The 16,062-nt window shown below is 46.9% G+C and overlaps 1 protein-coding gene across 35 annotated transcripts in view; it reads left to right on the plus strand.

Annotated features, from left to right (window-relative positions):
- Nucleotides 1–16,062, plus strand: part of PLS3 (plastin 3) — a 58,059-nt gene that overhangs the window by 18,794 nt on the left and 23,203 nt on the right. For 22 of the 35 annotated variants that reach the window (XM_035541979.1, XM_035541988.1, XM_050713492.1 and 19 more), the window contains one exon: nucleotides 10,242–10,328. In XM_035541979.1, coding sequence (XP_035397872.1) covers nucleotides 10,262–10,328 — 67 coding nt within the window. In that variant the 5' untranslated portion in view covers nucleotides 10,242–10,261. Of the gene's footprint in view, nucleotides 1–66; nucleotides 406–654; nucleotides 803–5,032; nucleotides 5,222–6,479; nucleotides 6,581–10,241; nucleotides 10,329–16,062 lie in introns of those variants that run through there. The other 13 variants (XM_050713490.1, XM_035541993.2, XM_050713478.1 and 10 more) reach the window with 11 other exon arrangements.

Consider the following 16,062-nt stretch of genomic DNA (forward strand, 5'->3'; position numbering starts at 1 on the left):
CCTTCCCCGTTGCCTGTTTATGGGATGCTCTGTGCCACCCTGGGGCTCTCGGGCAGCGCCTGCCCGCAGCACAGGGCGAGCGCCCATTGGGCGGCGGGTGGGCGGGCGGCAGCGGCGCTGGGCTTCCAGCTCCGTGCCGTGGGCGTGGGAGACGCTGCCGCGCTCGCATGAGTTGCTGCTGCCGGGAGAGGAGGCGAGGTAAGGGAGGCTCGCTGCGGGCTGGCGCCAGAGCTGCGCCTGCTGCTCAGGCATCTGGCTGCCGAGCCGCGAGCACGCGCCGGGAGCTTGCTGTCCTGCGAGTGCTTGTGTTGCTTTTCTTTGGTGGTTTGTCCTCCGCAAAATGTGTAGCGACCGCTAATGCTGTAGCGGATAAAGTAGTTCTAGTCGGAATCAAGAAGATTAATTGTGAGTCTTGATCTGATTTAAAATCGTTATTTATCTGTGTACCTGACTGAACCGCACATGCAGACAGAGCAGCAGCGGGTGCTTTGACAGACTTTGTATTACGGAGTATTTTGTTTCTGAGGGTGTGTCTTCCCAGAAATCTCAGTCTGGGGCACGTCTTTCCCAGCTGTAGTCTGCACCAGGCTTTGAAACAACAGAACTGCTTAAACTTGCATGTTAGCCTTAAATATTTAAACGTTTGTCTTGCAGAAAGTGAGGAGCTTTGAATACTCTGGGGAAATTGCTGTTGGCTGCTGGCTTTGGTGGCTACCTAACTGCCAGGGTCTGTCGCCAGGAGAGGCTGGGCTCTGGGCTGCTGCGCTGCTGTTCAGACGGGAAGTGGCATGTGGCATCGCAGGTTGGCAAGAGTTTGTTTCCAAACTGACGAGTTTATCTCGCCTGCTATGTTTTCTGGCAGACGGACTGTGCTTGATGCTGGAAGCTGGGATTGACCGTCTCCAAAAGCTGACTAAAACACTTTTGTACCCCAAGCACACCAGCATACTAAGTACCTTTTGAAATGCTGAATTGTTTATGGTGGGAAAATGTGGACTTAACATGTTTGAAAATCTTCGCCTGTAAAACACATCTAGAGTTGTTTCTTCATTGCCTGGATTTGTTTATACTGAATGCGTTGCTCTGAGGTATCATTTAGCTTGATTTTACTCTTCCCTGGCATTTCTTCTGCAAAACATTTGGCTGTGAGGAGTGGTTTTGTCAGCTGGAGGACTGTCCCACCCTCCTGAAGGTGGGGTGAGGCCAGGTGCTGAGCAGGGCACGGAGCTGCTTCCCCTCTGCCTCTGTCCTGCGTGTGCTGGGTGCTGCCAGAGCTGCTGGACCCAGGGAGGAGGAGGCAGAGCCACGCATAGGGACCCAGAGAGAAATCAATGCTGGGTACATCTTGGAGAGCCTGCCTGGCTGCCAGATCTGCTAATCTGGGTGCGTTTTGCAGAGATGAGTGCTTGTCCAAAATCCAAGAGCAGAGCTAGCCTGATCTGAGTATGGGTGTGTGGCTGGTGAGTTTGGTACCTTTGCTCCCTCTCTCTCCTCCCTGTAGTAATTTACATTGTAGAGGAGAAGTGCAGGGAACACCCTGCTGTCAGAGTAAACTGAATTTCACTATCATGGCAACCTCCTGGGAGGCAAAGAGAGCAGCTCTCTTCTGCTCTTCCAGGCTTTTCACATTAATCTTTGAGATTGTTTCTGCTTTTGTTAAGGGAAGATAGGATCTTCAGCATCTCCTCTAGAGAAAATAAGCATTGAATTTACAGCTTTTTCCACTTCCAAAAGCCACTAGAACAGCTATACAGCAAAGCTGATTTATTACAGTCTAGCATTGTTTCTTGCTATGAATCAAATTACTTTGACTTCTTTCCCTTTCTCCCAAGTACTTTTAAAACAAGATTATGAGTAGCAGGGGAAGGATGGAGAAAGGTTTTTCTCATTTTATCAGTAGCTCTTTCTAGTAAGAGATCACTTAGGTGAAATTCCTAGTGTGGGGTTTTTTTTTTTTTTTTTGAGACTTTTGAAACAGAAACATAACTTCATGTTCAAGCTATGGTTTGTAGTTTCAGCATTCATTGTCATGCTTCTCTCTGAATGATCATTATCCGCCCAATGGGCAGCAGTCTTGGGCTGCTGGGATTTCAGTCCTGGCTGTGCAGTCTCAGGACAGCTGTTTACTTCCAAGCTGAAAAAACAGTCTGCAAAATCGCTTGACCATGGCTGTACCTTTTGAAAGACTGCACAAAACCCACCCTCCCAAAATTAATTGCTGAAACTCCCTATTGTCCGGTTCACCGGGGATCGGCAACGTCACGCTGGGCGTTTGGCTTGCGGAAGCTTGTTTGCTGGCATGGAATAAGCAGTGACTGTGCTGTGATTTAATTTAGGGATTGGGTTGATTTCTCTGCCTGGACAGGCAGGAAGCCTAACAGGCAGACTGAGTAACACTTCTTTTAATCACGGAATGTTTTTTTATCAGCAACTTCACCTGCCAAGCAAAGGTGCTCCCTGAGAATGGAAGCTGTAGAAGCTGTTACTTACCAAACGTGGGAGAAGCTCCCGAGTCATGTAGCTTTTGGGGGCTGAGGGACCGCAGTTTGGAGGTCTGTGATGCTGCAAAGGCCCTTGGTAAAAGCAGGGAGCCGTTACAGAAATCATATGATGGCTCAAGCATCTGCCGTGACTTTTCAAGAGGAGGAAAGTCTTTGGGCCAGAGAGCAACGTCCTGCACGGTGCTCAGTGGGCACATCCCTCACGCACAGTGGGGCTGGAGGTGCTGGGGGAATGGAGGAAGGTCCGGGCTGTGTGGCCATGACTCCCTTGTATCTGTGAAGAGCCTTATCCAGCTGCTGTGGGCCAGGGCACAGCCTGAGGTCTGAGGCCACCTTTGTAAGGAACTGGGCTGCGTTAGGGCTGAATATTGGGAAATGGAAGGATACATGCCTAAAGCAAGCATGTCAGGGGTAAACTGCAGGTCTCAGCAAGCAGGTCCCATTCTTTTCTGAAAGGAAGTTTGCACTGATTCATCCTTGTGATTCTTATACCTCCTTGCTCATACAGGTGGGGAATCTGCTAGCTTTTCCACTGTTGCTCTGGGGGTCCCATCATAAAATGAGGGCTGCATTAAGTTTTGTTGTGCATGGGTGCTAAGAGGTGGGTCCTCAAAGTCTTTTATGGCTAAGAAACAGAATAGGCAGAAGGAAGTGTTTAATACTCTGCTTTATTTGGTGAACGGCACAAGAATAAGGATTACTATGAGCATAAGAATTTCCTGAGAGGCTAGCATGACTTTTCTGTGCCAGAGCCAGGAATTTAAAATTAAGCCTTCTGAGTCTCAGTCCATTAGCAGACATGTGACCCCTGCCATCCCCTTTGCATTTAGGTTTGAATTCACTCTGAATTGTTCTTGCTTTTGCAAGTTCCAGGCGGAATGAGTTTTCTCTTCCTTTCCTGAGAGGCCTTGGAAGGATTACCTGTTTCATGCTGTAATAACTAGTTATTGGGGAACATCATTCCACCTCCACTGATGTGAACACATCATTGTAATTCAAAGTAAGTTAAACTGATCTAGTGGGCTACAGTCTTGAAAGTACACTAATCCTGGAGCAGCTGCTCTGCTGAAAACAGAGGTGTACCGAAGTGCAACGTTTTGGGGGAGCATTTGGCAAACAGGCTTTGAAGGACTGATTCGCTGGTGCCTCAGGCAGTTCTTTATCTGGTTTCTGCTGTGCCCTGCAGATTCCAAGTGCTCTGTAGATAACAGTAATGGACTTGAGGCTGCGAGGCAGCCGGTGTGCTGTAGCTGGGAGCCTGTGGTGTGGTGGGGGTGAGCAAAGGCAAGCCAGTGAGGTCTGGCAGGCAGCTGCTGTCCTCCTTGAAAATGAGCACAACCCCTGCATTGACCATCCATCTGACCCACTTGGTCTTTCATGTCAGGAGCCTATAGGGAGGAGTGTAGGTCTGTGGGAAACTTTATGCTTTCCCTTCCATTGCAGTCCTAAACACAATTTGAAGTGTGTGACAGTCCAACCTCCTAGCAAATGCTGTCTCATGGAGTTGGACCTCCAACCTCACAGCAAATGCTGTCTCATGGGAGTAAGCCTCCATCCATCGACCCTGCTCCAGGATTGCAGGTCCCCCTTGATGTGCATCAGGCAGCTCAGGCTTGTATTCCTTCAGGGCTGGATGGGGCTGTGCTGGAGGGATGGCCTCAAAGGCTGGGGAAGCTTTTTTTCTTCCCATGTGCAGCTGGAGTGGGGAGGTTACTGACTTCTGCCCTCCCATCCAGCCTTTGGGCAGCTGGGTGCCATGTGGTTGAGCATCACCAGGTTCTTGCTGTCTTTCTGCTGGTCTGTATCTCATACACAGAAATTTGCGTACTCAAATCCATGCAAATTTCTGTGTTGTTTCCCCAGCTTTCAGTATTTCAGATGCTGTCCTGAAAGGTGTGGCTTTCCTGCTCCCTGGGCTTTTAGCAAGGGGCTAATTCCTATTTTGATGCTGTAAGTGGAAATCTGTCATGCTGAATCGGGGTTTCTTGTGGGTACCAGCTGCAGCTCATTCTGGATTGGGGTGCTGATGGTGCTGACCCTGTCTGGGCTTGGCTGCACTCCAGAATGTCTCCTTTGCTGTGCTGGAGAGTCTGAAGCACGTGAATTGGCTAGTGGGCTCAGCAGTCATTTTTAAAAGGATTTACGAGGATCGAAACTAGTGAATCTTGTTCTATCCTGCAGGGAGATAAGAGACTTTGACCAGTTTGCAAAAACTGAAGGATCAGGCTGTCCAGGTTAAGGAAAACCAGCTTGCTTCAGTTGTTCCCTTACAGCTGGGGCGACCTGGCTTCTGTGCAACATGGGTCCCCACTGGGCATCTGCCCAGGCGCTGTGCAGAAAATTCTCTGGCATAATTCTTGCCAGATCTAGCTTGGAGAAGTTTGTTTTTTAACCTGGACCTGTTGGAGGAAAGTGTGTATCTGGAGGTGAGTGCCCCATAGACATGTCTCCAAATCCAGAGAGAGCTGCTGTCAAGCCAAGGGTGGTGCTGAACGCCCGTGTGCGTCTCTGCTCCTGATGGATTTGACAGATTTTTCCTACAGCGGCAGGGAGTTGTGTAACAACGGGAGCGAAGTCTTTGCATCCGCTCCCAGATGAAAATAGACTTAGTGGGAAGCGTGTCTCTCCCAGCATGCTCGTTAGAGGAATTTGAAAGAGTAAAAGCAGACCTGCAAAAGGGACACTTGCAGCTGTAGAGATGTACTAAACAGCACCCGGAGGTAAGCTTTGTACAGAGGTGGGAAGAAGTGAGCCTTAGGGTGCCCCACACAGTGGCAATTGCTGCCTGTGGTCTTTTGTCCTTCTGCAGTGCAGTGAGTGTCTGCACAGCCGCTGGCGGGGCACAAAACCAGGACAGACAAGTAAGTTGAAAGGACTTGATGTGCTGCGTGTAAAGGCAGTGTCCTGAGCAAGCTGGAGAACTGAGGGGTGGGAGGTAATCAATTAAAACAACTGGATGAGCTTAGATAAATTCAGTTATAAAATTGAATCTCCATGGGGTTGCTTCTTGGCCTGTTGAGGTGAGTTGCTTGGTGCTATGCGTGAACAAAGAGAGCTGTGTTCACCATGAAATAAAGCTGAGTATGGGTATTTTGGCTGAAACTTCTTGCAATCTTGCAAAAGGAGCTGGGGGGAACTGGGGTGAGGGAAGCGTAGGAATACGGATGTCCACGCCATCCTTTGATGCTGCAGCCCTGTCTGCAGAGCAGGGAGGAAGAGGATGGTGAGCAACAGGAAGCCTGGGGGCCAGATCCTACATCAGCTGAGTCACCAGGATTCCCTCCAAATTAGTGAGGCTGCTGCATGTGCTGCAAGCCCAGGGGGTCTGGCACTTGCATAGGGCTGCAGGGTGTACCCAGTGCCTGGCTGTCTGGTACGTTATTCCTGAAGCAATACTGATATTTGTTGGATTAATGGTCAAAGACATGCAAGTTTTGAAGTATTTTTAATTCGCTAATGCTGACTGACTTGCCTTCTCATGTCTGGAGCCTTTGTCATGAAGTGACAGCAAAACCACAGGTTCCTCTGAAAAGAGGAATATACATTGGGTGAGTCACTGTTCCAAGACAAGTCCTATCTCCTTTCTTTTTTTTTTCCTTAAATTGGATGGAAAAAGGACATATTAATACCTTTTTGTTGACACTTTAATGTGTCTCTGCATTTGCCTGTTTGAGTAAATAAACTGATACTGTTAATCAGTCAGTTGTAGAGATATTAGAATGGGGTGGGGCAGGGAAAGACGGAGTGGCTCAGTTTTCAAACTAGTGCAGAGCTGCTAAGAAAGCAAATTCTTCCATTTGGATGAGAAGCAAATTCCAGCTCTGTTTCTGTTGGAAGTGCTTGACTTGCTGTCGGGAAATATTTGGTTGCCGTGTCCTTTTTAAAATTGAATTAATCCTTCACTTTTTAAGATGTGCAAACTACTGTTTTGTGTTTTTTTTTAATTATTTTCCTTCCCACCAATCTTCTGCACAGGCTGCAGCTTCCAATGCTTCCCTCCTGGGACTGTCTGGGGACCTTTCGCGTGGACAGGGTGTCTTAGGTTGCTGTCTGAGCAGTTAATCCACCCAGAAGTCCTGGTGAGCTCCTGGAACTTGTGTCTGATGTCTGCACTGCAAGTGCGGAGTGCCAAAGTGGAGGCATGCCTCTGATGGAGCATCCTCACAGCTCATCTCCAGGTGGCTTACAGCTGTGAAAACACAGGGGCTGGGGCAACTTTATTTGACCTGCCAGTATTGCAGTTCTGTCTGGAGAGCAAATAAACTGACCCCAATGCGCTGACTCTGGTGTGTTTAGAAGCTATGAAGCTTGTTTACACAGAAACTTGATACAACTCCTATCTGGGAAGGGAGCTGATATTAGAAAACCTGAGACACACTTAAAGCAGCTCTCATCTCTAGCAAAAAGTGAGGTCTTCAAAGTGCATAAATGGGCTGCACGCCTGCTGGCCATGTGCTTCTGTGAAGCTGCTTTAATGTATCCCGGCAGCAGGGAGCTCTTCTCTCCTGTTGGAGGGATGAAGGCGGGAGTGAAGGGATGTTGAGCAGGAATTACTTCCTTATATGCTCTGTTTCTGTGCACATTGACCAATGGGCCTTCTGTCACCAGGGTGTGTAGTGAGTGTGGGATCACTAGCTTCTGTCATCTTTTGTTCCTCTCATTCTCTCTTCCTCCCTCTAAAATGGGTCTTTAAGCAGAGTTTGTCTCTGGCCATCATCGCATGCCCTACAGAGGCTCTTCTCCCAGTAGAAGTCGATGGGACGTGGTGAGGCATGAGGGACGCAGTGCTGGGTCTCCACCAGGGCTTTGAGAGAGACAGCTATTGTGTGATCACTAGTGTAGTGTTATAAAAGGGGTTTTATGTCCGTGAAGACAAAGCCAATTGTTTAAAAATGTGTCTGAATGAAAAACACAATTCTGAATGCCCTTGACTCAGCTATTAAAAAAAAAAAAAAAACCAACAAAGCAACACACCACAAAAGAAAAAAAAATCTGGAGAGCTCTCCAACCCAGTGTGCCAAATGTAGGTGTAATCCTCTTCATTGGGAGAAAGCGGGGGGGGCCAACCAAAATGGAAAACCCACAAACCTCCATAAAATCCTTCTAGGAGCTTAACTGTCCCTGTCTACTTATAATTTTCTCCATCTCACTAACCTTTTCAAATACTGTTTTGTTGTATCATAACACTTTCCCCTTCTCAGACAGTTATAATGAGGTCAGGTGTCTGCTTTTTTTTCCCTCTCTTGGTTCAAGTTCTCTTTCTCCTCTCAACTTGAGAAACAAAGAAGAAAGTGATATGAAAACAGCGGTAAATCTCTTTCATAGACTTGCTAAGATGAAAAGCATAGAGACTGGATTTTTTTCAAGTGAAAACCCGCACAAACAATGGTAGGGCGTATCCTGAGTGTGATAATTCTCTGATAGTAAAACAATGCAGCTTTTATAAAAAAAAAAAAAAAAATCTCAGCTTACAGTGGTGTTAGCTTCTTGTTTTGGTGTTAAAGATGGTAGAGATAGACAGCAGCAAATTAAATTCCAATGAAATGGATAGGTAGTGATGTTCTTGGAAATCCATTTTAAGAGAAGCCCTAATGGTTTGAAAATGAATTGGAGCAAATGAGGATTAGGAAAAAAGAATGAGTGAGAGTGGCTTGGCTGAATCTTTAGCATTATAGTTCAGCCTCTCCTGCCTGGCAGGTGATGCCATGTGTAGCCGAAACTGCTTCCAATCTCGATACCAGAGTGTTTCTGCCAGTTGTGAAATCCACCTTTGGTACCGTGCACCAAACTTGCTCAGAGTTGACTTTGTTGCCAAGCAACTGCTTTATCCCCTGGGAAAAAAAAAAAAAAAAAAACACACCCAGGTTTTGGTTTTGGAGGCCCCAAGGACTGGGCTGCTTGGGTGCTACAGAGGAGCTGGCTAGGTGACGGAGAAGGTCGTGGTCAGGTGGATTGGGCACCCAGCGAGAGGAGCAGCTGTAAAAGTTTACCATGGTGGTGTTTTACTCTGTGAAGCTGAACAAGCTTTGCAGCAATTCCTCCTCCTGCCCTGTTCCTGTAGTATGAACCCAAGGCTGAAGTCAGTTGTCTGGCTGTCGGTGGCTCTTGCTGACTGTTAAATATCTCGTCCTGCCTGCTGGCAACTCTGCAGATGCTCAGAGCTGGGGTCTGATCTGCTCTCCTTCACGGCTCTGCAGTGATGCAACTTCTTGTTGCCTTCCCTGCTGCTGGCACCTGTCAGTGCTGTTTTCCCAGGGTGCCACGCCTGCCCATCGCTCTCATCTCTAATGACTTTTCTCCTTCCAGACTGAGTGAAGTATTACAGAAAATGAATATTTACAGCTATAGGCAAACCTGTGCTCTTAACCCAGCAAGTGCTGTGGAGCAGCTGTGAGCTTCAGACAAGAGGCTTGCTAGTCAGAGCAGAGGTATTCATGAATCCAAGCCTGGGTTGTCGCTTAAGCAGTGAGCCAGCCTGTTCAGGATCCTGTCTTCTGAAGGTCTGTAAACCTGAAATCAGCCTTCATCCTTTTGCTCACAGAGGTGTAGGCTGCCTCTGTTCCCATAGACAGAGGACCTTTTATTTTCCCGCTTTGTAGCTAACAAAGAGTTGGAAAATCTTGGGTTGCAAATCTCACTGGAGGTTGCATTGAGCCTGCCCAGATCCTCATTTTTAAACACCCTTAGCTAGTCTGTAGCTAGTGTGTGTACTGGATTGTGGGCACTGTTAGCAATGCCCACAGTTTTGTCTGCAGGAGGCCACTGCGCAGGGTTTGTCCTATTTGCATGTCCAATGAATCACTGCTCCCTCTTGTTTGTATCAGTCAAAGTGCCAACATCTGATGCTGCTGTCACGGAAGTCATAGGAAGGAGACATGGGCAGGTCCCTGGTCTTTCACCATCTTTCTGGTGATGCCCCTTCTCTAGGCTAGCAGGCTGCCACCTAACCAGTGCATGGAACGGAGGATTAGGATACATGGGGGCACGTGCCTCATCCTTTGCTTCTTTAAACACCCTTGAAGCTGTGCTGGTCTGATCAATGCAGGGTTTCTGCGTGCTCGTGGCTGGTGTGGGGCTGTTGTTGGCTGTTGGGCACTTGCTCACAGTGTTCCCGGCATGCCTGGCTCGGGAGCGTGCATGGGGTCAGCGGCTGTGCAAACGGCCCGTTCCTTGCATGCCATTGAGAGACTGACTCTGGGAAATTGCTGTTTATTCAAAGAGTTTTGTTGTAGAAAAGCAGATTTCCTTTTGGCAAGCAATATCAGATATACTATTTTGTGGAAAAAGACCTTTTTCAGGTACTGTTCAGAATCTTTATTTGGTTTAGGTAGCTGCATGCTCTCAGTGGCAAATGGGCAGGCAGAGCATTCAGTATCTATTGTATTAATATTTTAATTGTAGATATCTCTTCTGTTCAAAGCTGTGGAAAATCCCTGGAGATACGAACTTTTTCCAAACTACAGCATGTACCTGTAGTGGGTACCTTAATGTGTGCAGAATAACACAGCCTGTAAAATAAATACAGAGAGCTAAATATTAACAAAGCTAATGGGATTTCTGACTTGGTAAGGAGCACATTTCCCATCTTCCAAGTTTCACATCTGTTTTTCTTAGTGGAAAGATAAATGCGACTTTGAGAGGTACGGTGACCTTGTTACCGATTGTTACTGTACTGCTGTTCAAAACTGCATGTGTTTGAATGCAGCTTGGTTTCACACAGCGTCCTTTTTCTCTCTTTAGGTACTCACTAAATTCATGAGATGGCCATCACCACGCAAATCTCAAAAGATGAGCTGGAAGAACTCAAGGAGGCCTTTGCCAAAGTTGGTAAGTTGCAGTGAGAAGGTCACTTTGTCCCTGTCTGCTGTACGTTTGAAGAGGACTTATCCCACCCCCATGAAAAACGGTGCCAGCAGGACACAGGCAGCCTCCTTGTCTCGTGGCCTTCTTCATGCCCAGGAATCCCTCAGCAGTCTTGTTGCTTCTGGCTTGTCACTTCTAGCCAAGGAGCACATAGGAAAGAACGTGGGCAGTGTGGCTGCCAGCGAGCGCTGGTGGACAGCATTGCCTTGGTGCTCCGGGTGGGCTTCTCTGGCTGCCGATGGTGGAAGAAATATCCAAAGAGGCATTGTGTTCCTTTGGCTCAGGCAGCACTTCAGGGCTTGCGCAGCACTTGGTCCTGAGGGCGCTGGCTTTGGCAGTTGGGGCTTAGCTGTGCAGAGGGCAAATGTAGGTTCTACATTTCTGGTTTGTGCAGGTGCATTTGAGGCACCACGGCTGGTGAGCTTACAGGCAAAGCCTAATTAGTGGCTGCATACCTGGATGTTATGGAGCAACTTGCGGTGATAATAAAATGCTTTGTGGCCACTGTGCATGTGCGGTGCCCTCTGCTGGCTCTGTTTCTCCCTGGGTCTCCCTTCCCTCGCAGCTGGTGATGCTTGGTTGCCCAAGCTGCAGCCTGCTGCCTCCGCCTGCCTCCCTGCTCCCCTATACTGGCATTGCACAAGTCCCTGGCAGGCTGCTTCAGGAAGCTTAAATGGGCAGAGAGCTGGCATCACAGAGAAAACTTTTCTGCTGGTTTAGTTTCCTGATAGGGCTTATAGGAGGATCAGAAAAAGGCCAGGGAGGGGCAGGATGGGAGCAGGACGGTGGCAGTGGGCTGAGGTCAGCGCCTGCAGCTGGGGAACCACGCCTGGGGCTGGCACTGGATGGGAGCACATTGCACAAGTGGTCAGATCCGCCCCTGCTCATCTCCCTGGCTGCACATCCATGCTGCTTGAGCACTGGTTATTGCTCTGAATCAGTAGCTGCCTCGCATCTGAACAGAAGTCTTGCTTGCTCTAAATTAACAACATGACGGGGAAAAAGTAGTTTTCAAAGGTAACTGATTCTCACAGAATAGTATTTGCTGTCAGGATATGAAGCAAGTTGCGTTTTAGGCAGTTCCCTCTCCTATCTTGCTCTTGTCCCAGACTTTTCCAGTAGGTGGAAGTCAGCTGGCACAGAGGCAGGTGAGTAACCATCGTGCTTCTAGCTGTGTAATGCACCTCTAATTGCAAACTTTGAGACATGGGTGCGGGCAGCCCGCTCTGTCCTTGGATAAATTTAAAATGATTAACTTGGCTGGATGGAGTGGCTTTTTGTCGCTAGTGTGTAGGGAAATTATTGAGGTTAGGTTGGCTGTCTGCCGTTGCACTGAAAACAGTGGGAAACTCAAGTCAGACAGTGATTTGTTTTAGGAAACCAGCTTACTCTGCTGTCCCTGTTCAGTTTACAAATATAAAAGAAACGTCAAAGCTTACATATTAAAAAATGTGATAATTAGCCATTAGTATGTACCCACAAGTGTGATGAGGTCTACTAGTTCTTTTTAGCTGCCTTCTGTTTTGTGTGCTTTAGGCATGGCACAGTTCACAGATGCTGCTGTGGGAGGGCCTGTGCCTGTCAAGAGTATTTTTAATGCTCTCATTCCTTTCATTCTTGCCTAAAGGAGCCATCTTTGCCCTTGGCTGTATAACTGGTTGCTAATGATGTGACTGACTTCCTCTGGGAACTTCTAATGGTGTCCCTAGTGAATGTGAAAAAACAATGGACTGAGGCTGCTGTTTAAAGTGAGATTTTTCTTCCGCTTCAGAATCCAGCTACCTGGAAGACTTTGAATGCAATGAGGCATGGTTATAGTAAAACTTAGCTAGCTGGTTTCTTTGATGTCTTAAGGGAGATGTGGGGAGGGAGGAAGAAACACTTAATGGGGTGATTTCTGCTCGCCAGGTGATGTGCAAGCTCCAGTGCATGGCTGCGCTGGCTTCCTGGAGACCTGCTTTAATTCTAGCACTGGGCAAGTCGCAGCTCTGGCCAGGAATGCTCCTACTACAACAGCTGTTGCTAGTGTGGATTGATAGGGCTTTGAGGATGTGTGTCTGATCAGTTGCTCTGTGTGCAGCTGGACTGGGTAGATAGTCAGCCTTCTAGTGTCAGAGGGTGTCCCTAAGGTCTGCTAATGTGTACTCTGTCACCTCTTGCTCTCTGTGCCTCTTGCAGGTATCCGCTCTCTCCCATGCACCTGTTATGCTGTTTTGGCAGCAAAAGGCAAGTCCCGTAGGCTACCTGCTGCTTGCTAGAAGCAGTCCAGTCCACAGATGAGAAACTGCGGTTTAAGGTTAGCATTAAAGTCAGCTGCAGCTTGGGCAAGCAACGCCCTGCATCCAATAACCAGGTATTGCTGCCGAAAGTGAGCCAAGTGATAAACAGCAGGGGTGGAAGGAACATTTTAACGTCTGACAAAAGTAATTATTACAGGGGACATAATAACTATCTGTGCTTTAAACAACCTGTGTTAGTGGGGGAAGAGCTGTTTGCTCCCAATCTCAGCTAATCTCTGAATTTGTTCCACAGAACTGGTGTGCAATGTCTCTGCACTTGGCCAAACAGTGGCACTTCATAGAAGAGGCGTGGCAGAACAAAATCTGCAAACTTGCTCTGCTTATTTGTCTTCCTCCTCCCTGATCCTAATAGCAGAGATAAGCATCTTTTTCTGGAAACGCTAAGTACTTAAAAACATAGCCCAGTTGAACACTTTGTTCGATGCTGCAAGGTAGTAAAACAATGCTCTGAAATGTTAGCCTAAGGCAAATAGGGATCTGTGGTCCTGCTGAGAGCATATGTCCTTAAAAGGAAATGTGTGGGTTACTTTCCCCTCTTGCATCCTGTTATTTAAGCTATTTTAAGGACTTGTCTGGAGGAAGCTGAGCCAGAGCTTGGAGCAGCTTTAGGGTTTTGTTTATTGCGGCTTTGCTGCGCCACCTGCATATGGGCAGAAGGTGGTGCCATATATCACAGCAGTGACCTTTTGCAGGTTTAGTATGCTGGCATGCATGCATCTTTCAGTGGAAATAGGAAACTTCAGATGTGCTGTAGTTTCCTTTCCATCAGGCAGATTATAATGAATCCAGGCTGTGGCTTGTCTGGTAAAACAATTTTGCTTTCTTCCATTAGTAATTCTGGGTCATATGCTAAGGGATTTCATTTGGGATAGCTTCTATTTTGACAGCCTCTTCAGCTGTTGAATACCATTTTAGATTTTGTTAGAGAAGGATTTTAGACCACCTCCTGTCTGAAATCTGGCCCTGTTGCAGGACGTCCAGCAAGGCACCATATGGTGGACCTGTAGCAATGCTGGAAACAATTACAGATCTTGCTGGTGTTGGGAAGGGGACGTTGTTTTTTCTAATGATGTTACTTCGTGTATTTGACTGCCGTGTCAGATGTTCCACCACGCAATGAATAACTAGTTACTAGGCTTTGCTGCCAAGCCAAAACCATGGGCTAGCATACCCACCAGGCTTTAATGCTTAAATCTACATTTCTGTGGCCAGAGAGCTAAAACTTGAAATGAGAGCATCGTTACTGAAAAAACCTCTAACTTGGTGTGGGGTCTTGCAATTGAGCCAACAGACCTGTTTTACCGGTAATTCCCACTTCCAAAGCGTCTGGGGCATAGATGCCCTTTCAATCTATGAAGTAAATCAGTGACTTTTTTTTTTCCAGGATACTGTAGAAGAGTAGCTATTATAGGTGGGTGTTTGGGATGTTGTTAAGAGTTGGAAGAACGTAGATCCTGAGACCTGAGGGTTTTGAGCGAGTTCAGGTGTGTTTCTCACCAGGAGGGGTCCTTCAAGCTTGTGGTATGTGCTGACTGTCTGCGCCCAAAGCAGGTGCTGGGAGCAGCCAATGCACAGTCCCTCATAATGGGCAGCATCCTGTGTTGTATGCGCTTGCATGCAAACCTGCATTTTGAAAGACGCTTTGTGCTGCAGAGCTGCTAATTTTTTTCCCCAGTGAGCAGAGGGGAAAACTCTGAGCCTGGCAAACCCGGAAGAATGGGAAGATGCTGATTTGTGGGGGTGAGCTGATGTACCTCACCAGCATCGTGAGCAAATACTGACGCAAGCTGCAGGAAAATCCTGATATCTGACCTGCAGCCAGATGTGATGCTTTCAGGCAGAGGCTGAGCTCAGCAAAGCAAGTTGTGTGGATGGGCCAGACAAGGGGCTGGGCTAATTCCTCAGTTGCATTCCAGAGTGTTTTTATGTTACAGTTCTTGTTTTGCAAGAAAACCAATATAAATGCAAGGCTAGGGATTAATTTGTTGAACTGGATTGTACCCTTAAAAGATACGCAGGGCTTCATACACAGAACTGAGCTCTAAACAGGTTTAAGTATCCTTTTACAAGGTGCATCTCTACACAGTGTATTAGAGATGAGGACTGGAGCTCAGTTCCTCGCTGTCACCCAAGTGGCTTTTTGCCTTGTGAAATCCCATATGTTGTTTTTTCTCTTTCACTTCTCAATAGCCTCAGACAAGGCATAGGCAAGCCTAGTTCAGAAACTCTTCTGAATGCTTAAGGTAGTCTAGTCATGTCAAGAGGAAAAACTGCTAACAAATCCAATCAAAATCGCTTTAATGATTCCATCAAGGATACAATATATGTATTTTGAAGTCTTACCTTATTTTTCTCTATAGTTTGCCTCTTTAACACTTGGATAGATGTAAAACTTCATTTTTAGGAGGTGGACTGATCAGAAGAAGTGATGAACGGGTATTTCTGGATTTACCTGCTTTATTTGGCAGCATGGTGAAGGACTGGATAGTTCAGCCAAGCACAGGCTGAAGCAATGTGTGTTGGCTTCAGGCATGCTGAAGGTGAAATGAAAGATCTGTTTCAGGTCCGTAGGCCCTGGAGATTAGCAAGTCCCTTCTTTTCCTTGTCTGATTATTATTTTTTTCACTGGATGTGAGATGGAAAAAAGACGCATATTGTGTAGTTAAATTTAGTGGTAAGAAAACTAACAGAAGAAGCTGTGATTTACCTACAGGGAAATAGTTTGCTGATGACATCTCAGACTGGACTGAGATAAAGCTTGCCTTTGTAAGCTTATATTTTTTTTGAATAAAATTCTCAAATGGAAAGCCAGACAGCAGCCTGTTGCTATCATTAATCATTGGCCCCAAGCACTTTATTTCATCAGCATTATTGTAAACACTGGCACTTCATAAAGTAGTTTAATGTATTTATTGTCTGGACTCAATGTTCGTCTTTAGTTTGAGATTCAGGGACTGTTACTTTGGATATTTGTCAGTAAGTGTTTGAATTTCACTTTCTGGCTAACTTATGAAAACAATCTTAAAATCCCATATGGACCTGGAAAATGAGGGGGGTTGGAGCAATGGTGAGGACATGCTGCTTGTTGGTTTTTAGTGCTTAAAAACCACTACTGCCACCTTATTAAAAGTAAATTGACTTTCAAAATATGCTAACTAACCGGACTTCAGAGCTATCCTAATTGCTTTCTTTTGCTGTAGAAAACATCTCCCTTTAAGTATGGGTACTGACCCAAGTGGCTGTGGTGTGAGATTCCCGTGTGAACAAAACCAAAGCTTGCTGGGGCAGGTGCAGCTCTTTGATCATGCAGGTTGTGGTCTGCAAGGGTGTTTGGGGAGCAGAAGCTTCTGCTTGAATGCAGTTTAACTCTGTGGCCTTAAGGAGAGACTGTTTCCTTA

The sequence above is a fragment of the Cygnus atratus genome, chromosome 13 (genome assembly GCF_013377495.2).
Source record: "Cygnus atratus isolate AKBS03 ecotype Queensland, Australia chromosome 13, CAtr_DNAZoo_HiC_assembly, whole genome shotgun sequence".
Taxonomy (NCBI): domain Eukaryota; kingdom Metazoa; phylum Chordata; class Aves; order Anseriformes; family Anatidae; genus Cygnus; species Cygnus atratus.